This window comes from Trichomycterus rosablanca, chromosome 17, assembly GCF_030014385.1.
Source record: "Trichomycterus rosablanca isolate fTriRos1 chromosome 17, fTriRos1.hap1, whole genome shotgun sequence".
Taxonomy (NCBI): Eukaryota; Metazoa; Chordata; class Actinopteri; order Siluriformes; family Trichomycteridae; genus Trichomycterus; species Trichomycterus rosablanca.
In genome coordinates this window covers 13,833,272-13,860,113 of record NC_086004.1, presented here as the reverse complement: position 1 = coordinate 13,860,113, position 26,842 = coordinate 13,833,272, and the positions used below count along the sequence as shown (strand labels likewise).

Genomic DNA, 26,842 nt, shown 5'->3' with positions numbered 1-26,842 from the left:
TAAGCCGCGAAGGAGAGGGATTACGATACGCACTGCTGCTGCCCAGCCCGCCACGTTAGCATCAGCCGGGCTTTGTTTGTTTGTTTGTTTGTTTATTTATTTATTTAATTATGTGAAATAGTGCACGGCTTAGTCGAGGCAAAGTGATCTTGCTCCTCAGACTTAGTCAGCTCAAGTGAAACACTCCTCTAAAAATTGCTACTTTTTTGGGTTTTGTTTCAGCCATAACATTAAAACCACCTCCTTGTTTCTACACACATTGTCCATTTTATCAGCTCCACTTACCATATAGAAGCACTTTGTAGTTCTACAGTTACAGACTAGTCCATCTGTTTCTCTGCATGCTTTGTTAGCCCCCTTTCATGCTGTTCGTCAATGGTCAGGACCCCCACAGGACCACAACAGAGCAGGTTTTATTTCTCAGCATTGCAGTGACACTGACATGGTGGTGGTGTGTTAGTGTGTTAGTGTGTGTTGTGCTGGTATGAGTGGATAAGACACAGCAGCGCTCAATATGTTTTTAAACACCTCACTGTCACTGCTGGACTGAGAATAGTCCACCAACCAAAAATATCCAGACAACAGCACCCTGTGGGCAGCGTCCTGTGACAACTAATGAGGGTCTAGAAGATGACCAACTCAAACAGCAGCAATAGATGAGCGATCGTCTCTGACTTTATATCTACAAGGTGGACCAACTAGGTAGGAGTGTCTAATAGAGTGGACAATGAGTGGACACGGTATTTAAAAACTCCAGGAGCACTGCTGTGTCTTGTGGGGGTCCTGATCATTGAAGTTCTACAATTACTGACTGTCCATCTTTTTCTTTTCATACTTTTTTTAGTTTGCTTTCACCGTGTTCTTTAAAGTTCTTCTATACGGTAAGTGGAGCTGATAAAATGGACAGTGAGTGTAAAAACAAGGAGGTGGTTTTAATGTTCTGGCTGATCGGTGTATATCGTAACATTGTTTCAGCGTGCTTCTGAAGCAGCATTTGTCTTTTTCTTTTTAGCTCTCTTGACTTTTGAAGCATTGTTCAACCTGTAGAGGCTAGTTAATATTTAACAGTCACTGATACCTTGCTCTCTGTCCCCCTTCCTCTCTCCACACAGCAATTGAACCACCCCAACGTAATTAAATATCACGCGTCATTCATCGAGGAGAACGAGCTAAATATAGTACTGGAGCTGGCTGACGCCGGGGACCTGTCACGTATGATAAAGGTATGATGATGTGTCAGCGTTTTATATATTTTATGGAAGTGTAATAAAAAATGGATGAAAAGTTTATGTATATGGATCAAACTGAATAACTGAGGTTTTAATATAAAATGTTTACGTTTATTAAAATTTGGTATATCATTAAATTAATAAGCTGTGTATTGACTACAGTGGATTCTGACTTTAATCAGTATTAGACTTAAGACTTTTTACACTCTTTTCATTAGAATGGATATACTTGCCATTTTAGTCATCAATCTACACTTACTCATTATAACCAAGTGAGAACATAAATCCAATCCAGTCCAAAAGAAATATTCGTCAGCATTCCTCAGGTGTAAACCTGTCCTTTCATGAATGTAACCAAAGTGTGTAAAACATGACATTAAAATCCTAATAAATTAATTAATAAATAAAATTATTAATATTAAACCCTTTAACAATTATTTGGGGCAGCACGCTGGCTCAGTGGATAGCACTGTCGCTTCACAGCAAGAAGGTCCTGGGCTTGATTTCCAGGTGGAGCGGTCCGGGTCCTTTCTTTGTGGAGTTTGCATGTTCTCCCTGTGTCTGTGTGGGTTTCCTCTTGGAGCTCCGGTTTCCTCCCACAGTCCAAAGACATGCAAGTGAGGTGAATTGGAGATCAAAAGCCTTGAGCTGATGAATCTTGTCACCAGTAACTACCTGTCCTGTCATGAATGTAACCAAAGTGTATAAAACATGGTGTTAAAATCCTAATAAAATAAATAAATGAATTAAATTATTAATTTTAAACCCTTTACAATCATTCTGGGAGTAAACAGCATAGCCGGCATTCTAAACTGTGTATTGCCTACAGTAGATTCAGAGTAGTTAGACTCCTTGACTTATTATTCATGCTTTAAATGAATGTAATTGCCATTTTAGTCATCTGACATTTATAAGTATAAGACCAAAGACTTTGTTTTTTAGTTTGAATGTATATAATTGTCATTTTTAGTCATGAATCTACACGCTATTTAAATAAAGTGAGAAGATTTGTCCAGTGTTTCTCTTAAAAGTATTCCTCAGCATTCGTCACATGGGTTGGTGGGTGATTCCCATGTAAAGCTGTCCGGGTCCTTTCAGTGTAGAGTTTGCTTGTTCTCCCTGTGTCTGTGTGGGTTTCCTCCGGGAGCTCTGGTTTCCTCCTACAGTCCAAAGACAAGCGAGGTGAATTGGAGATACAAAAACCAAGGGCGACAATGGCAAGGAAAAACTGCCTTAAAATTACAGGCAGAAACCTTGAAAGGAACCAGACTCAGCAGGGACCCCATCCTCCTTAGGTGGCCTGGAAAATAATTTGATTAAAAAGGATTTACACAAACCATACATACCCAAAATTTCTTTAAACTAAAGTTATAACTAGTGGAAAAAAACAAGCAATTAATAATAAACAAGCAATACGAGTTCTTTATTATCTTTGTACTTGAGCATGATGTTAAATATCTACATCACACACACACATCCATATGTACATATGTGCAGAGTTCAACATTCAGTCAGACTCCACGTTGATGCACAAAAACGCTGCTGCTTTTGTCATTCAATATTTGAAGTAAAAAATAAAAGATTAAAACTGCACATAAAGCTTCACAAGCACAGCTCACTGCTGGTGGGTTGGTGTGTGTTCCAAATCGGCACTTTGTTCAGACTGTAGCTGCGCTCTCAATTGGGAATGGAGCAGCAGCTGCTTAAAATGAATTAAAAAAACAGCATTAATTAAACAATGAGTTCTTTATCGGTTATCTGTTAACCTGGTTTATCATTGACAACCCTAGTATGAATGGTGTCTTAATTCACTGTATGTAAAGATGAATTTTGTTGTGTTTACAAATCAAGTAGTCTGTCGAGTGTGTGTTTGGAGAGATTCAGGTGGCAATTAAAACAATTGAACAATTTATTTTGACCCCAGTTCCCACTGTGATCAGCACCTATCAATCACGCAGGTAATTTTAACCATTTTCTCCCCTTTTCTCTTGATTCAATTGCGTTATGCTTCCTCTCTACTGGTGCTGACCCCCGCGTCGATTGAGGAGACACACGCCCCCTCCGACACGTGTGCAGTAGCCGACTGCATCTTTTCACCTACACGAGGCGAGTTCATATGCGGATCAGCTTTGTGTACCGAGAGCCACACCCTGATCGCATCATCCCTCGACTCTGTGCAGGCGCCATCAATCAGCCAGCAGAGGCTGTAATTGCATCAGTTATGAGATCCCTATCTGACTCTCTCTCCCTCTATGAACAACAAGCCAATCTTTGTTCATGTAGCCGCCCAGCCCAGCCGGATGGCGAAATGTCAGACCTGGTGTTCTAGCGTGTTTTACCGCTGCACCACCTGAGCTGCTTTTTAAAGGGATGGGCGTTTTATCCGGTCATATTTAATAATAATAATGTAAAAAACCTGTCATTCCAAACAACACTTGACTATAGCAATATAGACTGATGTAAAAATTATATTAATAATTAATGAATTATATAATTATTTATTATTAATATTAATAATTATATTAATTAATTATAATAGTTATATTAATTATAATTGTAAGCACGACTTATATTAATTATATTAATATAACCACTTGGTAAGCACGATTTAAAACATCTAAATTAATGAATAAATAAACTTTGTCATTGTCTGTCAGTAAAACTTACCTAGTTATCCAAACAATCAGACCTCTACACAAAGTTAATCTAAGCACGTCTGCTCCTCCTGTAGACTGCACTTCTAAACAGAAGCGTATCTGCTTTCATACTTAATAGTGATTCATTTATTGAATTGAACTCTGTACTCTGAAGAATTAGCTTGTAATTAAGTAAAAGAACCAGAACTTGAACCCTTAAACCATTGAACAGCGTATCTTCTTTTCCTGACAACCTGATTAATTCACCCAAATTAACATGCCACACATGAAACAGGCGCATCATGTTTAAAATGCGTACAAGGGGGAAAAAGTTTGGCCAGGCATTTTTAATACATGTCTGAGTGGCAGGAGCTGGTAAATTAGGAAAACATATGATAGGCTTAAGTATTACAAGGGTTTTAATGCGGCGAGCATGCACAAAAACTAGTTGGGGGGTGTTTTATTAGCAACCATGACACATCACCACTCGCTTTGGATATTTGGAAAGCTCACACTACGCATCTCTCCACACTCCAACTTCTAAATGAATATATTTACATTTGCGGAACCATTGGCAAACACAGGAACCCAGTTTTGTTTGTTTGTTTTTGGTTTTTAACGTCATGTTTTACACTTTGGTTACATTCATGACAAACGGTAGTTACTCATTACACAAGATTCATCAGTTCACAAGGTTATATCGAACACAGTCTTAGACAATTTAGTATCTCCAATTCTCCTCACTTGCATGTCTTTGGACTGTGGGAGGAAACTGGAGCACCCGTAGGAAACCCACGCGGACACAGGGAGAACATGCAAACTCCACACAGAAAGGATTTGGGCCACCCCACCTGGGAATCGAGCCCAGGACCTTCTTGCAGAGATGTTCACAAGTCACAAAATACGAGTCCGAGTCAAATCATGAGTCTTTAGGCTAGAGTCCAAGTCAAGTCACAAGTTTTTAGACTAGAGTCCAAGTCAAGTCACGAGTCTTTAGACTAGAGTCCGAATCAAGTCACGAGTCTTTAGACTAGAGTCCAAGTCAAGTCATGAGTCTTTAGACTAGAGTCCGAGTCAAGTCATGAGTCTTTAGACTAGAGTCCAAGTCAAGTCACGAGTCTTTAGACTAGAGTCCAAGTCAAGTCACGAGTCTTTAGACTAGAGTCCGAATCAAGTCACGAGTCTTTAGACTAGAGTCCGAGTCAAGTCACGAGTCTTTAGGATAGTCAGTTGTCACGAGTCTTTAGACTAGTCAGTCAAGTCATGAGTCTTTAGACTAGAGTTCGAGTCAAGTCATGAGTCTTTAGACTAGAGTTCGAGTCAAGTCACGAGTCTTTAGACTAGAGTCCAAGTCAAGTAATGAGTCTTTAGGCTAGAGTCCAAGTCAAGTCACGAGTCTTTAGGCTAGAGTCCGAGTCAGGTCACAAGTCTTTAGGCTAGAGTCCGAGTCAAGTCACGAGTCTTTAGGCTAGAGTCAGTCAAGTCACAAGTTTTTAGGCTAGAGTCAGTCAAGTCACAAGTCTTTAGGCTAGAGTCAGAGTCAAGTCACAAGTCTTTAGGCTAGAGTCAGTCAAGTCACAAGTCTTTAGGCTAGAGTCAGAGTCAAGTCACCAGTCTTTAGGCTAGAGTCAGAGTCAAGTCACCAGTCTTTAGGCTAGAGTCCGAGTCAGGTCACCAGTCTTTAGGCTAGAGTCCGAGTCAAGTCACGAGTCTTTAGGCTAGAGTCAGAGTCAAGTCACGAGTCTTTAGACTAGAGTCCGAGTCAAGTCACAAGTCTTTAGGCTAGAGTCGGAGTCAAGTCACGAGTTAAGATAATATACACAAAACATATATTGGAAATGTAGCGTAGAAATAAACAAATAATCTTTAAGTTCAGATAAAAACAACAACAGATTAGCAACTGTATTTTGCTGTTTTACTTGGTGCCTTTAGTTTCCTAGTCATTGTGCAAATGAATGTAATTTCCGTAATTGTAGAATTCCAGTCAGTAATAGAACAGAACTACAAAGTGCTTCTATATGGTAAGTGGAGCTGATAAAATGGACAGTGAGTGTAGAAACAAGGAGGGGGTTTTAATGTTGTGGCTGATCGGTGTATATGACAAATAAAGGCATTTTATTCTATAAAAAAATATAACCATGGACGATGCACACAAGATGCAGAATAACCCACCAGCAGCTAATAAAAAAAGAAACACCCCAAACCAGTGAAACACCTATTACAATAAAACACATCCTGGCAGTATACTCCAAATACATCAAGGAAAGGAAACAACTATACATGCCTGGAACCATAAAGGAAATTATTTTATGACGCAAGACAACACAAGAACAGTTTTAACATACCTCAAGGCCATAAGAATAATAATAAAAATATAAAATGGCCCCAAAATATAAAGAAAAGATGAAATCCTAAATGTTTGCCTCAAACCAATAAAATAAATATGACTTAATTGTATGCAAAAAATGTAAAACAAATGCCCCAGATTTAAATATTGGCATTGTTTTAATTCTTTCGTCCACATCCAGTTTCGAATGCCCCTTTATTTGCATTCTCTTACAGAATATCGTATGTGCCACGTTTGCCATTTAGAGGTGCGGAGGGGGCCGCCACGCTCCCTCATTCACATCAAACGATCTTCTGATATGCAAATCTGAAGGGCCGGGGAAGAATAGATCCACCAGCTTTGTTTGGGCCAAGGTTTCCCCGAGCTCGAGACCGCACGCCGTTCGATCGGTCTGGCAGTACAGATCCAAGTGAGAGCAGTCCTGGCGAGCATCTGCATGATAAATCAGAATAATAAATCATCCTGAAAGAACCTGCACGGCTTATGTTTGTATAATATGGCCTATTTATTTGTTGTCAAGGAGCCTCACTAATGGGGACTCGATTATTTAATCAGGGAGAGCAACGACGGATAATTAGCGTGTTTTGGATAAACAGGCTTCATTTGGTTTTATTGTAAGATGTTACTTTTATTGTGCGTTTGAAGCTATGTGACCACATGACCACTCCTGCACCTCTTTTAGGCTAAACAGGAGTGGTGAGCACAGTGGTGCTAAAAGCAGAAGGACTTTTTAGAATGTTTTGATAATGGCACCACCAAGGAGGCTTGCCAAAACTCAACCACATAACTAAGTCGAAGATTTTGTTATACTTGCAGATCAAAAGCATCTTAAGCTTATTTAGCAATTAGCAGTGCAGTATCTATTTAAATACTACTAAAAACACATTGACAACACTTGCAACACTTGCTGGCCACTTTTTTAGGAACACATGAATTATATCAGTAAGTCAGTAATAAGGCAGCAGCAGAATGCCAAGATACCAACACCATGGAGCTGCCTTGCTGCCTACTATCTACCTGGGCAGCTGCCTAAGCAGAGAGGATTCTAATAAGACATCAAACTCATAAGGCAGATTATTTAGACGCACTACTTATACAGAGATTACGGCCATTACGTCACCACTGTTTTTGCTTACTAAGCTAACACGGTTAGCTTCAGGCCATTTAAACCATTTGGTTGAGGCAGCACAACCCGCCAGCATGCCAGCTAACATCTCCCTCCGTGTTAAGCACATTTTCCGAGCCTCGTCCTTCAGTGTAATAGAAAGATTTAGCCTGTAACCGGTCCAACATTAAGACAGAAATTTACACAGATCAGCCATAACATTAAAACCACCTTCTTGTTTCTACACTCACTGTCCATTTTATCAGTTCTACACACCATATAGAAACACTTTGTAGTTTTACAATTATTGGCTGTAGTCCATCTGTTTCTCTGCATGCTTTGTTAGTCCCCTTTCATGCTGTTCTGCAATGGTTAGGACTCTTCCAGGACCACCACAGAGCAGGTATTATTTAGGTGGTGGTTCATTCTCAGCACTGCAGTGACACTGACATGGTGGTGGTGTGTTAGTGTGTGTTGTGCTGGTATGAGTGGATAAGACACTGCAGCACTGCTGGAGTTTTTAAATACCGTGTCCACTCACTGTTCACTCTATTAGACACTCCGAGATGATCGGTCATCTATCGCTGCTGTTCGAGTTGATCATCTTCTAGACCCTCATCAGTGGTCACAGGACGCTGCTCATGGGGCGCGTTGGCTGGATATTTTTGGTTGGTGGACTATTCTCAGTCCAGCAGTGACTGCTGTGACTTATCCACCCACATCAGCACAACACACACTAACACACCTACCAGAGTGTCTACCAGCGGCAAATTAAACCTAACAAGTTTCAACCTTTGACTGTAGAAAGTCACTAATAGTCACAAACTCAACCCATCAGTACTGTGATCCATTGCGAGGCCTATAAGGAAGTGCCCATATTGGAGACGTTATGGGGAAACTGGGCATCACCTTTTTATTGCTTGACTCCTGCTAATGGTAAGCTGTCTAGTTCTAACACTTTACAAGGTCACCCCTACAACACTGGTGGTGTGGTTGTAATTAGCCTTTGTTCCTCCCTTTTTCCAGCATGCCTTAGAACTAGAGAGCATTTTATAAAGAGTAATGATAATTAAAGAATAAAAGAACACACATTTAGGTGAGGCCACAATTTGGAAAGTGGTGAAAGAGCACAACTCCCTGTGGTTTGGTTTCTCTTGGATGTGACTCAAGGATTCATCTTGATCTAAACTGGTATTTGTCTTCTATTGAGGTGTGCTTTGTTCTTTTTGCAGCATTTCAAGAAACAGAGGAGGCTGATCCCTGAAAAGACTGTATGGAAGTATTTCGTTCAGCTGTGCAGTGCACTGGAGCACATGCATTCCAGACGTGTCATGCACAGAGGTACACACCATAGAAGAATGCTTTTATTTGTCATATATACACCTACATGTTTACAGTATAATAATCCTTTTTTCGCAGATCCCAGCTTGTTAGGAAGCTGGGGTCAGAGCACAAGGTCAGACATTGTACTGCGCCCCTGGGGCAGACAGAGTTAATGGCCTTGCTCAAGGGCCCAACAGTAGCTGCATAACAAAGCCTGGATTTGAACCTGCAATCTTCCGATTAATAGCCCAAAGCTCCACCCAATAGGCTACCAGTGTCCCAATAGGTTGGTGTACTGATAAAAATAATTGTTAGTGTTTCAATGTCTCAGGATAGGTTGGGTTTATATACAACGTTTACATACAGCAATGTAAAAACATGCCCCCCCCCACACACCTTTTTTCCAAATTTGTAATATTGCATTTTAAAATTTTTTATTTTGATTCATTTTTATTTTTTTATTTTTAAATAACTTTTTTTTGGCAGTTCTTTCATTGTCATATTATTAATAAGGATGTTACCTTTTTTTGTATTTTGTTCATGCATTTTCTCCCCTTTTTCTTCCGACTTCAATGCGTCAAATTTCCCGATTTCTTCACGCTTCTTCTCCACTAATGCCGACCCTCACTCTGATTTGGGGAGAACTAAGCTAACCCACGTCCCCTCTGACGCGTGGGCGGCAGCCGTATGCATTTTGTCACCCACACTACACAAGATCAGCTGTGGATCAGCTCTGTGTACGGAGAGACACACCCTGATCGACGCATTTCTTCCCTACCCCTGTGTAGGTGCCATCAACCAGCAGAGGTCGTAGTTGCATCAGTTATGAGAGAGTCCCTATCCGGCTTAATGCCCCACCCCTATATGAACAATCGTTCAGCCGGCAGGCAGAGCTGAGACTCGATACGATGTATTCGAGATCCCAGCTCTGGTGTGCTAGTTCGTTTTTACCGCTGTGCCACCTGAGCGGCTTACCTTGTTTTTTATTGTATTTTTATTTGTATTTATTTTTCATATATTTATTTATTTGAATAACTCTGTATATAATTTGATATGAGATCTCCCTTTTTCTTCCAATTTAGTGAATTGGAATTACATTATGCCACCATGAACATTTAAACATTTTTCATTAACATCTGCACCTACAATATATTACACTGTAAGTTGCTAGCACATTTTAATACTACTAAAATTAAAAAATAGTTCAATAAATAAATAAGTTGGACTGTAGTTTAAATAATAATTGCACAAACATGTACACTGATGAGACAAAACACAAGGACCCAACAACTTCATATTGCAACAATTTTATATTGCTTTTGCCCTTTTTTCCCCAATTTTAATGCAGCCGATTAGTCTTGCGCTGCTGCGGACCCTGATCACGTCCGAGGAATGTATATTTGCCTGACACGCTCCCTTCGACGCGTATGCAGTCCACCGATCCCTTCTTATTAACCAATACCTTGGTGGATTTGTGCACATGGAGAGTCATGCACTGATCTCTGCTTTCCCATACTTCTGTACAGGAACCTCGGGCTACTAACCAGGGTCCTTGTACTATGTAGAAGACCCCACCCTTGTTTTTAGACCATTTTTAGGCCAGCTGACTAGTAGCCAATTTTTGTCTGCTGCTGGCACTGGCAGTTGTGCTTGCTAGGGGTGCCCAGCTGACCGGTTTAGATCTTCTGACAACTTTCAATATATGGTAAAGACAAAATAAAGTTTTATATTATTATTAATACAAAAGCTTTTTGTAATGCATCAATGGCTCACCCAGAAAAACAGGATTTGGTCAGAGTTTATTCCTGGTGGAAGGCGAAAACACTGCTTACATTAAGAAACTTATAGGCTTGTATTACATTTGCAAAAAAACACCTTGTTTTATCTTCATCATGTGTCCACTAACATTTGGCTGTAAGATAACCCAGCATTCCAAAATAAGAGCATCGCATGCGGTGATGGTGTGCTGGTGTGGGGATACTTTGCTGCTGTAGGGCCTGGCCTTATTGCTATTATTGACAGAACCATTAGTTCTGCTTTCTACCATTCAAAGACTGAGAAACAAGGTCAGGTCATCAGTCAGTGATGGAAAACTCAAGCTCAGTCGGGTTATGCAACCAGACAGCTATCTGAAGCACAATTCAAGTTCAAGGATTGTCAATTCATGCCGACAATGTATAGTCAAAGTCCTGAACCAAACCTCAGCAGTTCATGTTGAATAGCCTTCTTATGTGGCTGAATTAAATCCACAATGGAATTGAAGAGCACCAGCCGTATGCATTTTTTCACCTTCACTAGGCGAGTGCTAATGTGGATCAGCCCTGTGTGCAGAGAGACACACCCTGATCAGCGTACTCCTTCCCCGCCTCTGTGCAGGCGCCATCAATCAGGTCGTAGTTGCATCAGTTACGAGGAGACCCTATCCGGCTTACTACTTTTTTGTTATATACACACTGATCAGCCGTAACATTAAAACCACCTTCTTGTTTCTACACTCACAGTCCATTTTATCAGCTCCACTTACCATATAGAAGCACTTTGTAGTTCTACAATTACTGGCTGTAGTCCATCTGTTTCTATGCATGCTTTGTTAGCCACGTCTCGTGCTGTTTTTCAGTGGTCAGGACTCTCCCAGGACCACCACAGAGCAGGTATTATTTGGGTGGTGGATCATTCTCAGCACTGCAGTGACACTGACATGGTGATGGTGTGTTAGTGTGTGTTGTGCCGGTATGAGTGGATAGGACACAGCAATGCTAATGGAGTTTTTAAACACCTCACTGTCACTGCCGGACTGAGAATAGTCCACCAACCAAAAATATCCAGCCAGCAGTGCCCCGTGGGCAGCGTCCTGTGACCACTGATGAAGGTCTAGAAGATGACCAACTCAAACAGCAGCAATAGATGAGCGATCATCTCTGACTTTACATCTACAAGTTGGACCAACTAGGTAGGAGTGTCTAATAGAGTGGACACGGTATTTAAAATTTAAAATTTCCAGCAGCGCTGCTGTGTCTGATCCACTCATACCAGCACAACACACACAAACACACCACCAACATGTCAGTGTCACTGCTAGGGCTGTCGCGCTAACCGCAATTTTGAAATATCGTGGTATAGACCAGCCAACCGCAGGGCATGCCAAGCAACCGCATCACCACGATATTCACGTTTTTTCTTTCTTTCTTTCTTCTCTTTTTTTTTTTTTTTTTGTTGCAGGGTCCATCTTGTTTTACGCTTACATTCGGGCGTACTAAATGTTAAATAAATTCATAATGAAACTGAGCTAAGAGCGTCATTTTCCTGCCAACTGTTCGCATGCGTTGCTGCTGAGTGTCAGGTTTTGTGTTTTAAAATGTAAACAATCGCAACATGAATTATAGGCAAGTTTATTAATGATTAAATTGAGTTCACACTCAATAAAATACTTGTAATTTAGACTATATTCAAACAGCCTTGGTGAACTAAAACACTTAATGACGGTTAATATGGCATTGCATCCTGCAAATATTCTCTTGCTGGCTTGCTGGAATGATTTAAATGAATTTTTTCGTTGCATAAAAATGTATTGAAACGAATAATAACTTAAAATGTAGTATATATTGTTATTATAATTATACCTACTAAATAGATAGTCAATAGTGGCGCGATAACCAGGCTAGATTTGCTCTGCTGTGTAAAGTCGCATGCAGGTACAGTACACGTGTATTAGTGCAACATCAGTAATGTCGGGAACATCACTACCCCACTCAGATCCTCTCTAAACCACATCAGGTGAACATGTTGGTTCTTCTAGCGCACATGATAACGCAGGTTTAAACTTTTACAGACTTTATTCTTTATTAAATTTTTTTTAACCATATTTTGATTAGATGTGCATTTAAAATATTTAGCCTAAACTCTTTTTTTTTTTCGTTTCACAGTGTATATCTAGCCTAGGCTAGAAGCTTAATTTAAAGCTTTTTTTAATAGAGAAAAGACGTGCATCCCTGCTCTGTTCTGTATTTAACATTAAACACGCATTTCATTGGTCTTAAAGCTGTCTTATCTTTGTCATTATAAAGCAGTAATATACCGAATCGTGGCCTAACAATAAAGCTTGTTTATATAGCTCTAAAATCCAGATAAATTAAGTAATTTTCAAAAAAAAAATAAAAAAAATGGCGATATCATCACATACCGCGATATTAAGACAGGCTCAATATCGCAAGGGGAAATTCTTTCACCGCGACAGCCCTAGTCACTGCAGTGCTGAGAATGATCCACCACATAAATAATACCTACTGTGTGGGAGTTCTGACCATTGCAGAACAGGGTGAAAACAGGCTAAAAACATGTAGAGAAATAGATGGACTACAGTAAGTAATTGTAGAACTATAAAGTGATTCTATATGGTAAGTGAGCTGATAAAATGGACAGTGAGTGTAGAACCAAAGAGGTGGTTTTAATGTTATGGCTGATCAGTGTAAAAATATATACAGGTCCTTCTCAAAAAATTAGCATATTGTGATAAAGTTCATTATTTTCCATAATGTAATGATAAAAATTAAACTTTCATATATTTTAGATTCATTGCACACCAACTGAAATATTTCAGGTCTTTTATTGTTTTAATACTGATGATTTTGGCATACAGCTCATGAAAACCCAAAATTCCTATCTCAAAAAATTAGCATATCATGAAAAGGTTCTCTAAACGAGCTATTAACCTAATCATCTGAATCAACGAATTAACTCTAAACACCTGCAAAAGATTCCTGAGGCTTTTAAAAACTCCCAGCCTGGTTCATTACTCAAAACTGCAATCATGGGTAAGACTGCCGACCTGACTGCTGTCCAGAAGGCCATCATTGACACCCTCAAGCAAGAGGGTAAGACACAGAAAGAAATTTCTGAATGAATAGGCTGTTCCCAGAGTGCTGTATCAAGGCACCTCAGTGGGAAGTCTGTGGGAAGGAAAAAGTGTGGCAGAAAACGCTGCACAACGAGAAGAGGTGACCGGACCCTGAGGAAGATTGTGGAGAAGGGCCGATTCCAGACCTTGGGGGACCTGCGGAAGCAGTGGACTGAGTCTGGAGTAGAAACATCCAGAGCCACCGTGCACAGGCGTGTGCAGGAAATGGGCTACAGGTGCCGCATTCCCCAGGTCAAGCCACTTTTGAACCAGAAACAGCGGCAGAAGCGCCTGACCTGGGCTACAGAGAAGCAGCACTGGACTGTTGCTCAGTGGTCCAAAGTACTGTTTTCGGATGAAAGCAAATTTTGCATGTCATTCGGAAATCAAGGTGCCAGAGTCTGGAGGAAGACTGGGGAGAAGGAAATGCCAAAATGCCTGAAGTCCAGTGTCAAGTACCCACAGTCAGTGATGGTCTGGGGTGCCATGTCAGCTGCTGGTGTTGGTCCACTGTGCCTCAAGGGCAGGGTCAATGCAGCTAGCTATCAGGAGATTTGGGAGCACTTCATGCTTCCATCTGCTGAAAAGCTTTATGGAGATGAAGATTTCATTTTTCAGCACGACCTGGCACCTGCTCACAGTGCCAAAACCACTGGTGAATGGTTTACTGACCATGGTATTACTGTGCTCAATTGGCCTGCCAACTCTCCTGACCTGAACCCCATAGAGAATCTGTGGGATATTGTGAAGAGAAAGTTGAGAGACACAAGACCCAACACTCTGGATGAGCTTAAGGCCGCTATCGAAGCATCCTGGGCCTCCATAACACCTCAGCAGTGCCACAGGCTGATTGCCTCCATGCCACGCCGCATTGAAGCAGTCATTTCTGCAAAAGGATTCCTGACCAAGTATTGAGTGCATAGCTGAACATAATTATTTGAAGGTTGACTTTTTTTGTATTAAAAACACTTTTCTTTTATTGGTCGGATGAAATATGCTAATTTTTTGAGATAGGAATTTTGGGTTTTCATGAGCTGTATGCCAAAATCATCAGTATTAAAACAATAAAAGACCTGAAATATTTCAGTTGGTGTGCAATGAATCTAAAATATATGAAAGTTAAATTTTTATCATTACATTATGGAAAAGAATGAACTTTATCACAATATGCTAATTTTTTTAGAAGAACCTGTACATATACATCAAGGGCCCAACAGTGGCTCTATGGCAGAGATTTTATTTTAACAAATTTTTAACAATTTTCCGATTTCTAGCCCAAAGCTCTCCCCACCAGGCTACCACTGTTCCCCCTTTTTCCTCCTGATCTTGTCATATTTATTAGGTGCAATTTTTGGATGGAACCCACCCCCCCCTCACACTAGTCTCTCGGGACCTGTACCATAACTTACAATGTTGCTGAGCTCTGCACCACCATTCACCACCTAGACGCTCAGCTATTTCGCACCTGAGCCGTTCCATTCACATCCGATTCTCCAAATCACACCTCACCATCCAAACACGTCCGCGTGTTTGTTATTGCTGGATGTCTCATGTCCCGAGGTGTTACACTTGAAACGGTACAGTGTGCCCAGCAGCATATGGTTCTGATAATATGACACACACACCCTCACGCTGCCCTTAAAAATGAATTGTCTGACACTGCTTTCCTAGTCTATTAAAGGTGATTTATATCCAGGTCCTGCTTCCTTTTTCTGATTTAGGCAAGTTTCCTTTCTGTTTTTTTGTGTCATTAATTTTTTATGGTGTGTTGTTTGTCTTTCATGTACATTCCTCTGTTTTTTATTCCTTTTAGTCCATGTGTGTGTAACCTTTTTTTTCTTTCTTTCTTTTTATAGATATTAAACCAGCTAATGTTTTCATCACAGCTACTGGAGTGGTGAAACTGGGTGACCTGGGTTTGGGCCGCTTCTTTAGTTCCAAAACCACAGCAGCGCACTCTCTAGGTGAGCAGCTTACTTCTGTTTTCTGTTTCTCTCTGAGAAAACTGTAGAGGCTAGACACACACATGCAACAAGGAGACAGGTTACAGTGTAAAGGGTCTATAATCACTTCTAGGTGGCTTGGTGTCATTAGGCCTCGCTGCGAGCAGAACCATGTGTCCGCTGTAAAGCGCCACTTCCCGTCTGCCCTCGGGGCCAGTTAGGAGCAAAGCGTTTCAGGATCTGTATCCATTTCATTGAGCACTTAGGGCCTTCCTGTTGCCTTGACCCCACGATTCCCCTTTTGTACATAAGTTATTTGTATGGAAAGTGACCATGAGGGGAGAAAAAGTGGAAAGAAACGGAGGGAAAAAAATGAGCCGGGTAATGCCAGGCACCCCGTCAGAAACACCCCATGATTTAAAGGCACGTTCCTCTTTAAAATAACATTTATGGATGATCGTAGTCGCCTCGTCTTGTTAAATATGACTGGCTTGAAGGTGTCGTGTACAGCCAGCATTACCAGTGTAAATCCAAACTTTCACTGTTTCCAATTTAACAACCTGCTGTTTTTTGTTCTTTAAATCTGTTAGATGTAATTTCAATTTTAAGGGGTCTAGACTGTCAAGCCACTTTTTGGCACAAATTTATTTAAACATGCTTTTCAGTTTTTCCAGACGCCTTAACATAGGTCAGAGTATTTTCTGTACAGTTAAAACACTGCTGTATGTAACCATGGCTTTCAAATAAGGAATCCTTAATAAATATGGGTGTATATTAAAATTGAAAATACACCTCAATTCAGTATTATAAAAATTAAGAAAACATTAGAGCTGATAAGGCTAATATATTTGTTATTAAAATATAAAATTAAATATTGTTTTGGGATATTTTAATTGTAAAATTTAATAGCAAAAAATGTACATTAGAACTGTTCTTGATTTGCAACCTGGGATTAAATTAAACCTTGTAAAATTTATAGTACTGTGTTTATATAAATTAGCTAGGCCATAATTTAAAAACACATCTGTTTCCGTTTCTACTAACAATTTGTAGTATAATCAGTGGTTTGACCTCCTAAAATACAACCCCAATTCAGAAAAAGTTGGGACAGCATGGAAAATGCAAATAATAAAAAACACAGAGTTTCTTACATTTACTTTGACTTTTATTTGATTGCAGACAGGATGAGCCTGAGATATTTCATGTTTTATCTGCTCAACTTCATTTCATTTATTAATAAACATCCATTCTTGCATTTCAAACCTGCAACACATTCCAAAAAAAGCTGGCACAGTGAAGCATTTAGCACTTTGTAATGTTGCTATTCCTTTTCACCACACTTAAAAGACGTTTTGGCACCGAGGAGACCAAGTGATTTAGTGTTTCAGCTTTTATTTTGTCCCATTCTTCCTGCAAACACGTCTTAAGATGTGCAACAGTACGGGGTCGTCGTTGTTGCATTTTTTGTTTCAAAATTCTCCACACATTCTCTATTAGGGACAGGTCAGGACTGCAGGCAGGCCAGTCCAGTACCCCTACCCTCTTCTTCCACAGCCATGCCTTTGTAATGTGTACAGCATGTGTCTTGTCAAAAAATTCATGGATGTCCCTGGAAAAGATGACGTCTTGAAGGCAGCATATGTTGCTCTAAGATCTCAATGTACTTTTCTACATTAATGCTGCCATCACAGAAGTGTAAATGACCTTTGCCAAGGGCATTAAGACAGCCCCATACCGTGACAGACCCTGGCTTTTGGACTTGTTGCTGATAACAGTCTGGATGGCCCTTTTTGTCTTTGATCTGGAGCACACGGTGTCAATTTTTTCCCAAAAAAGACCTGGAATGCTCATTCATCTGACCACAATACACGTTTCCACTGTGTGATGGTCCATCCTAGATACCTCTGAGCCCAGAGAAGTCGATGCTGCTTCTGGACATGGTTAACATAAGGCTTCTTTTTTTTTTTTTGCACAGTAAAGTTTTAAGTGGCATTTGTGTATGTAACTCTGTATTGTAGTGCTTGACAAAGGTTTGCCAAAGTAATCCCTCACCCATGTGGTTATATCAGCTATTGTTGAGTGGTGGTTCTTGATGCAGTGCCGTCTGAGGGATCGAAGATCACAGGCGTTCAGCTTAAGCTTGCGCCCTTGGCCTTTATGCACTGAAATTCCTTCTGATTCTGGAATCGTTTAATGATATTATGCACTGTAGAGGGAGAAATATGCAAATCCCTTCCAATCTTTCTTTGAGGTTCATTGTTTTTAAACATTTCAATAAATTTCTCACACATTTGTTGACAAACTGGATCCTCTGATCATCTTTGCTCATCAAAGATTCAGCCTTTCCTGGATGCTGTTTTTGTACCAAACCATGATTGGAATCACATCATTATTAAGTTTTTTCACATCATTACTAGCCCTAAATTACCCCATCCCAACTTTTTTTGCTGTGTTGCAGGCCTGAAATGCAGGAATGGATGTTTATTAATAAATACAATTAAGTTGAGCTGATAGAACATGAAATATCTCAGGTTCATCCTGTCTGCAATCAAATAAAAGTCAAAGTAAATGTAAATCTTTTCAAAGTAAAGCTTGCTAGGCAGTGACAGAGCGGTAGAGAGAACAGAGTGGCGACACTCCCATAGGGAACCGTTGGAAAGGGGGCGGGACATATTTTCTGTGCAGCTTCCGGGTTGTGGAGCTCTGTATAGTTCCAAACATCCCATAGAGCCCCATTCATTTCCACTACTTATCAAGCATTTTTAGCTGTTTGTTGCTTTGTTTTAAAAAAAATAATGAATTTGATGTCATTAATATACGTAATACTGTTATTATTTAGCATTTGCTCAGCACTAAATGTTACATGTTTATCTTAATTAATAGGTATAACTGAATTTAGCTTAGTCAGCTAAGCTAAATTATTGACACTAGAGTCTTTTCACCTAAAATTGATTAATTAAAAGTTGATTAATCAAGAGTCTTGTTACAGAAATGATAATAAAACATCAGAGCCATAATAAATCATTATACTTTTACTTTCATTCTTAAGTACATTTGAAGGTAAATTTAGTTTAGTACTTTAGTGGAGGTAAAGAGTATTTTTACTTTTACTACTACTTTTACTGGAGTAATATGTTACCTTGGATATCTCTACTTCAACTCAACTACATGGTTTGTGTACCTTGTCCACCACTTACATTAGACAAAATGAACTAGTGCATATTAATTATGAATTAATTCATGTATTACATGTAGGAATAAATTATTACTTACTCATGAAATAAGACATGAATTAATGCTATTTCATGTACCTGCACTATAATGTTAAAGGTATTGGTACGGTAGTGTGTTTATGAATCTGTTCATTCAGTGCAGGTAAACCTTATGAATCCAGCCACATGGCTTAGTGTTTAACCAAAATGATTATTATTATGAATCCTCAGGAAAGTGAAGGGAGATTAGTTTATGTAAAAAACAAAACATAAAAAACTGTCTAATCTCTGTACTGTATATTGTCTCTACTACTTAATGATATCGCATTATGTAATGTATGCTAATATAATGTACTGTGTGTTAACAAGAACGACCTATTAAGTCATTATAAACATCAGTCTTCCACTTCATATACCAAATTGATATTAAAGCAGATGCAGTAAATGTAAACGCAGTTGAAAATACCCAGAAATTGTACAAATGTTTATTATTTAGCGTTTAATATTTCACTCACTGCTGCCTGTCCCATATGAGAACATGACGGCGCCGGGTTTGTTTGGAACTATTGGAGGGTTACATGAACCACGTGACCGCGTAGCGGCGAGATCAAGGAGTGTCGCAACTCTCTCTATCTACGGCTCTGGGCAGTGACCCACAGCTTTCAGCAGCTTCTAACACATGGCAGAGCTTTTTCCTTTTTTTAAATTTACATTTAAAAGTTAAATATTAGTTTTGTTTTTCTCCAGGCCTCTTGATTTCCCTATACTTTAAAAAATTCATGGCAGTTGTCTGACTGGCTTTTTAGAATTGTCTCTTGGCAAATTGCACTTTCAGTAACTGGTGTCTTGTCAGGGGGTTTACTCACATATTTTACATATGTGCTTGGTGTTGCCAGACCCACCACAAAGCTGACCAGGGTTTGTTTAAAAAGCTATTTATTCTTTTATTGTTTTTAAGTCGATTGTTCCCTGGTGATGCTTGAAACTGAGGAATAGAATGAAATGAAAGTAATGAGTGCACAGCTCCCTCTGCAGATCAGCATAATAAAATCCTGTACCTAGATCAGCTCCGGTTTAAGATGCCTTTTGTCTTAAACCAGAAAACACCCTGAACGTTGGCGTAACAGCACTTTTTGACCTGAACTGGTATTGTAGTGGAACAGTAGGATGCAGTACTACTCACTCATGGTCAGATGGAGACAAATCTGATGAATATTTAGCTGTGATGCTTTTTTTAAGTTTTAAGCTCAAGGTTTGGGTTACGTCAATCCAAATGACTTTACGTTCACAAAATAAAATACAGACTATAACTTTAATGCTTATGATTTTTCTTTTCTTTTTGTTATAGCCATTTAGATTACATTTTTTTATTTAATATTTTCCCCCCCACTTTTTTCCCCCCAAATTCCTCCCCTAATCTAGTCGTGTCCAATTACCCTGATTGCGCCCTCTATACTGATTCGACCTTTCCCCACTGACTGAGGACGCCTCTCAACTGACAAACACCCCCTCCGGCACGTACAGTCAGTACAGACTGCATTTTTCACCTGCACAAGTCGAGTTCATACACTGTGTACGGAGGGCCACACACCCATCAGCATTATTCCTCAGCCCTGTGCAGGCGCCATCACTCAGTCAGCAGGGGCCGCAGTTGCACCAGTTATGAGGACCTATGATCTGACTTTTTTACCCCAACCCTAAACAACAGCCAATCGTTGTTCATGCTGCCGCCCAGCATAGTCAGCAGGCAGAGCTGAAATTCGATACGATGTATTCGAATCCTCATCTCTGGTGCGCTAGCGTACTTTACCGCTGCGCCACCTGAGCGGCAGTCATTTAGATTACATTTAAAGGGTGGTTTTAATGTCAAACTATATTTAGTCACGTATTAATTTTTTAAATTATTTTAGTCCTGTGTATGGTTGCTGGCGTGCCCCAGCAAATACAGGCGACCAGGTATTTAGTTTATTCTTAGATAATGTAAGTCTGGATCCTGGTTTAGTTCTGTAGATTTGTTTGTACATTATACTTTTAAATAAGCACATTATTTAAATTGTAATAACCATTTTAAAAGTAAGGTAATATTAAAAGAACTCTTTGGGTGTCTTCGAAAACCTAGTGAGCTGCCTTGCTGTCTTACTGCCTACATTGGCAGCTGCCTAAGTAGAGAGGATTCTAATAAGTCATTGACTTATAAGTCAGGTTATTCGAACATGCTACTTAGTCAGCTATTCTATCAGTTTTCGCTAACTAAGCTAACACAGTTAGCCTCATGCCATTCAAACCAATGGGATGGGGTGGCACAACATGCTAGCATGTTAACATCCGTGTACCGAAAACGGTTAAATTAGCTGAAAAGCCCAAATTTGCAAAAAAAATGACACTTGTACAAGTTTAATTAAAAATCTATAATAATTTATTTACGTTTAAAAAAAAAAACTTGTTGCGTTTCACTGCACCGTCCGCCATATTCTTTTATTTTCCGCACTGAATGTTGGAATTGCCTTCACTGCTAAGGCAGCATCGGATGCTCCCTCGTTCTTGAGTCAAAATATTGTTGAAATTATAAGATACCTTAGTAGGGAGCATATTAAGGCATCTAGGATTTCGAACAGCCTACTTCTCGTGAGCAAGCATAAGATGATGTAAAATGCTGTCTATGTAGAGAGCTCCCTAGGTTTTTGAACACAACCTATGTTTGCCTTAATATACACATTTTGTTATGGCATGACCGGTTTTTAATAAGGACCAAGTACTGCTGTTAAACACTCCAAAACCCATAAAAAACATTTTAGTGATATTAGTAAATCATTATTAAACATATAAAACAAGGAAATTATTTTTTAACACTGTTTACATTTATTTCATTCAGAAGCTGGCGTTTTATATTTAAATTGGAACAGAGCTGGACATCTTACACACCAACACCACTGTAATAAAAATGTGGTGCTATGATGAATTACCCTGCCATGAATTAGGTAGGTCCTTACTTATAGTGCAACGACAAGGCATAACATTATGACCACTGACAGGTGAAGTGAATAACACTGATTATCTCTTTATCACGTCACCTGTTAGTGGGAGGGATATATTACGCAGCAAGTGAACATTTTATCCTCAAAGTTGATGTGTTAGAAGCAGGAAAAATGGGCAAGCGTAAGGATTTGAGCAAGTTTGACAAGGGCCAAATTGTGATGCTAGACGACTGGGTCATAGCATCTCCAAACCTGCAGCTCTTGTGGGGTGTTCCCTGTCTGCATTGGTCAGTATCTATCAAAATAGACTAGTCAGGGTGCCCATGCTGACCCCTGTCCACTTCCGAAAGCGCCAACAATGGGCAAGTGATCTAGTGGAGTCCATGCCTTGATGGGTCAGGGCTGTTTTGGCAGCAAAAGGGGGACCAACACAATATTAGGAAGGTGGTCATAATGTTATACCTGATTGGTGTAATTGACTTCTAGCTTCTGATTTTGTTTGAAATTATTACTATTTATTTATGCTAAACACTGTAAGCCCGGATAAGTTCAATCTACTTACAAAATTTGAGGAAACCAGTTGCCTTAAAGTTAAGTAATGTATAATGAAAACTTGAGTTAGCATAACTTAAAACATTAACTTATTACACCTAAAAGGCAAGTTGATTAAACTTTATTTTTTTGGTTATACCAACTGCTTTTCCCAATAATTCTACTTATTATCTTGAGCTCAATGGACAAAAATATTGATTTCTTCTTAGTTTTCATGTTAATTACGTTTTAAATATCAATTAGAAATGTTTATAGAAAAACAGACAGAATAATAAAATTATTTTTCTTTATTTCACTTCAGAAGTATTTACTTAAAATACAATATGTCAAGAAAACATCTTAAAAATTGTACAAACTGTATATAAAGTTCTGATGAAACACAAACAGCTCTTCACAGTAACCATGAACCTGTACTCAGTTTCACACAGCAAGCTGATTTCTTAACGTTTGGCTGCAGCTCTCTAAAACAAAACAAAGAAACAAGAAACAGAAGTATTAATATCAACATTAATACCTTTCATTTAAGGATTAAAATAAAGCAAGCCAGCGCACACTCTTTGCTTCGTATGAAGGCTAGCGTGCTAGCATGTAGCCTAAACACGGCAAATAAAGCAGCGCTGTTTGATTATTTATTTAGTGTCAACATTAAGATCATTTATTTTAAACAAAATTGCTAAGTAAAGTACAACACTTACCAAAATTGGACGGAAGATGTAAAAGTCCCATCAGACTGGTGTACATGCTACTCAAAAATAGCATAATGAGTAAGAAAATGTTTGTCCATTTAGTTTAACAAAGGTTCCACTTCACAAAAGACAAGTTTACTTTAGCAAAAAGCCTTAAATGAAAAGTAAAAAGTAATTTGCAACAACAGGTTACAAAAGTTAAAACAAATGGCTACCCGAACACAAGAAAATCATTTTTGCCTGATTCACCAACAGCAAGCTGAAAAAAGGCGGACTTACACGTAAATGGTGGGTGTTTTTCTGTTTAATTACCTTAACTTAACGTTTTTTAAGTTAATCTGATAGAAAAGTATTTTTTTTTTGTGTAGTAAACTTAAATCTTTTAGCACATTTAAATGTGTACTCAAATGAGTACATTGTACTCTGCATTTTTTAGTAGAGCAAAAAAACGTAAATAATTTATGTAAGTTGTACTAAAAATGTTTGATTAGATATAAAGTCCAAGCTAACAGTGAAATAGTTCTGGTCTTTATATTTGATTGTTTTTAATAAAGCCTAAGGTTGTGTTGGTAGGATACTCTGTGATGTGTGTAATATTTGAATGGCCTACTGCCTGCTGTCCATCGTGGTTGGGTACCAGTCTGGCAAAATTTCTAGTTTTAATGACATTCAAAACCACCACATCACTTAAAATGCTGTCAGTAATTTGGTTGATGGGATTAAAGTCATTTTCTTTAAAAATTGTATAGTAAAATATCAATGCTCATTTTATATGATTTTTAAAAACATAATTAAAGTTGTATTTAACTGAACAGTGTGATTGTGTCTGTGATCTCAGCGCTGGCTCTCTCCTGCTGTCTCGAGTCACGCTGGGTTCAGTGTGCACACAGCCTGAGCTCCAGCAGAGTATGAAATTCATGAGGTTAAATTCACCCAGAGGCATGGAGACCCGGGTCTATGTCTCCCTCTGGGTGGGTACACTAAAGTCCCCCCGCGTTATGTCTGTCTCTCGCTTTCTCTCTCTCTCTCTCATTCCCTGTCTGCGTGGGGGACGGGGAGGGTGCTGGAGGAACGGTGGCTTGACAGTTCAGGCTGTAATGAGACAAACCACCGTGATAGAACACTGCGAAACGCGCTGGATGGAGCGCCGGATGGGCCTGTCAATTCTTCCCCTCAGAAGTCGAGCCGCAGCCTTTTAACTCCGTCTCTTAGCGGCTCGGCAGCGCACAGATCCAAACAAAGCCGAAGAGGGGAGCGAAAGATAGTGTAAGCTCGCTAAAAAAAAATCGCTCTTTTCTTAGCATCTTCTGCCAGAGGCTTCTTCCCTGATAAATTACAGAGGGTGGGAGTGCAGTCCAAAGGAAGATTTTCAGAGGGATAAGATCCCAAGAGCTCTCGGGTTTAAAAAAACAAAAAACACGCCCACATATTTTGTAATTAATAGTAAAGATGGACTAATATTAATTATGTTTGCTCTATGTTCACGTGCCATACTTGCAAGTGTCATTAAAAAATTTTCAGTCCAACTGAGCAGCTTAGAATATTTAGTTTGGTATAAAGATGTCTTAATTACATTTCACATATACACTGATCAGCCATAACATTAAAACCACCTCCTTGTTTCTACACTCACTGTTTATTTTATCAGCTCCACTTACCATACAGAAGCACTTTGTAGTTCTACAATTACGGACTAGTACATCTGTTTCTCTACATACTTTTTACCCCACAGGACCACCACAGAGCAGGTATAATTTAAGTGGTGGATCATTCTCAGCACTGCAGTGACACTGACATGGTGGTGGTGTGTTAGTGTGTGTTGTGCTGGTGATTGTATCAGACACAGCAGCGCTGTTGGAGTTATTAAATACCGTGTCCACTCACTGTCCACTCTATTAGACACTCCTACGTAGTTGGTCCACCTTCAGTCAGAGACGATCGCTCATCTATTGCTGCTGTTTAAGGTTGGTCATCTTCTAGACCTTCATCAGTGGTCACAGGACGCTGCTTACAGGGTGCTGTTGGCTGGATATTTTTGGTTGGTGGACTATTTTCAGTCCAGCAGTGACAGTGAGGTGGTTAAAAACTCCATGAGCACTGCTGTGTCTTATCCACTCATACCAGCACAACACACACTAACACACCACCACCATGTCAGTGTCACTGCAGTGCTGAGAATGATCCACCACACAAATAATACCTGCTCTGTGGTGGTCCTGGGAGAGTCCTGACCATTGAAGAACAGCATGAACGGGGGCTAACAAAGCATGCAGAGAAACAGATGGACTACAGGCAGTAATTGTAGAACTACAAAGTGCTTCTATATGGTACTTCCTCCAGACAAACTGCTTCCTCCAGACAAAATATCTGGCTAATTATGTATTCAAACGCTCCTGGTGTTTTAAAATCATACAGTCTAACATTATATGCAGTGTATTGTGGATAAAAATATAGAAACACGTTTAGATCCTAATTTCTATTAACCTCCATTGTTTTTATTATCCAGTCATCATAAAATTTATTGCATTTATTCGGCATGGTGGCTAAGTGGGTAGCACTGTCGCCTCACAGCAAGAAGGTCCTGGGTTCGATCCCCAGCTGGGGCGGTCCGGGTTCTTTCTGTGTGGAGTTTGCATGTTCTCCCCGTGTCTGCATGGGTTTTCTCCGGGTGCTCCGGTTTCCTCCCACAGTCCAAAGACATGCAAGTGAAGTGAATTGGAGATACTAAATTGTCAATGACTGTGTTTGATATAAGCTTGTGAACTGATGAACCTTGTGTAATGAGTAACTACCATTCCTGTCATGAATATAACCAAAAGTGTAAACATGACGTTAAAATCCTAATAAACAAACAAATCATTGCATTTATTCGACCATTTACTGTAGTACGGTAGACTTTACTGCATAAAATCAGATTTATTGTTAATTATTTTAGCATAGCGTGACCATACATCCTCTTTTTCCTGGACATGAATTCTAAATCGCCAACAAATGTCAGGGATTTGGCTTTTGTTGTCTGAACACGCTATTCTTTGCATGTTTTTGCACTGGTTTCACCTTTCTGTTTAGATCCCGCCTTCTTGCACTTCTCTTAATTGTGCCCAAGACTTACAGTTGTGACAGTATACAATCTAAGCAATTGAGGGTTAAGGGCCTTGCCTAAGGGCAGTGAAGTTTGAACTGGCAACCTTCTGATTACTAGTCCAGTACCTTAACCACTAGGCTACAACTGCCTAATATTTAATATATTGTTTAATATACATTACTGGTACAAAAAAAAAAAAAAAAAAAGAAGGATTAAATACATTTTAAATTACAATCATTTAGTAGATAAAATGTGTGGTTTTTAATGAAATACATATGAGACTTTTATATATATATTTTTTGTGTTTTTCTCCCATTTTTCTTCCAATTTAGTGTAGTCAATTTAACATCCGCTTCTGGGGATCCTTGATTTTTTGCAGTCGAGGGTGGAACCCTTTTCCACCCATGCACTCTGCACTTGTGCCTCTGTCCGCCAATCAGAGTCCTTACACAGCGTTTAAAGACCCCACCCACATAGTCCGGTCATCCCTCCCTGCAGGCACTGCCATTATGCCCGCTAGATGGCGACCGGTGGTAACGCAGAGTTTCGAATCGATGAGTTCAGAATCTCGGGGCTGGTGTGCTAGCGAAATGTCCCGCTGCGCCACTAAATATCTTATTTTTATTTATTTTTTTTAATAATGGTATAGATAGTAGTTTTTATTAGGGCTGTCGTTTAACGCGTTAACGCGATTAACGCTTTAAAATTTTAATCGCGATTAAAAAAATTAATAGAGATTAAAAAATTTTATCTAACTATTTTTATTTGGCTGTTTATGCCACATACATGTGTGTCTCTGTGGTAATTAACTGTATTTCAGATGAATTAGGATGTAAAGCGCATGAACTGTCCGAT

General features: G+C 39.4%; 1 protein-coding gene across 1 annotated transcript in view; it reads left to right on the top strand.

Annotated features, from left to right (window-relative positions):
* Positions 1-26,842, top strand: part of nek7 (NIMA-related kinase 7) — a 141,453-nt gene that overhangs the window by 80,051 nt on the left and 34,560 nt on the right. Inside the window, exons 5-7 of the mRNA XM_063012711.1 lie at positions 1,113-1,223; positions 8,550-8,658; positions 15,391-15,498. Of these exons, the coding sequence (XP_062868781.1) occupies positions 1,113-1,223; positions 8,550-8,658; positions 15,391-15,498 (328 nt within the window). The remainder of the gene's footprint in view (positions 1-1,112; positions 1,224-8,549; positions 8,659-15,390; positions 15,499-26,842) is intronic.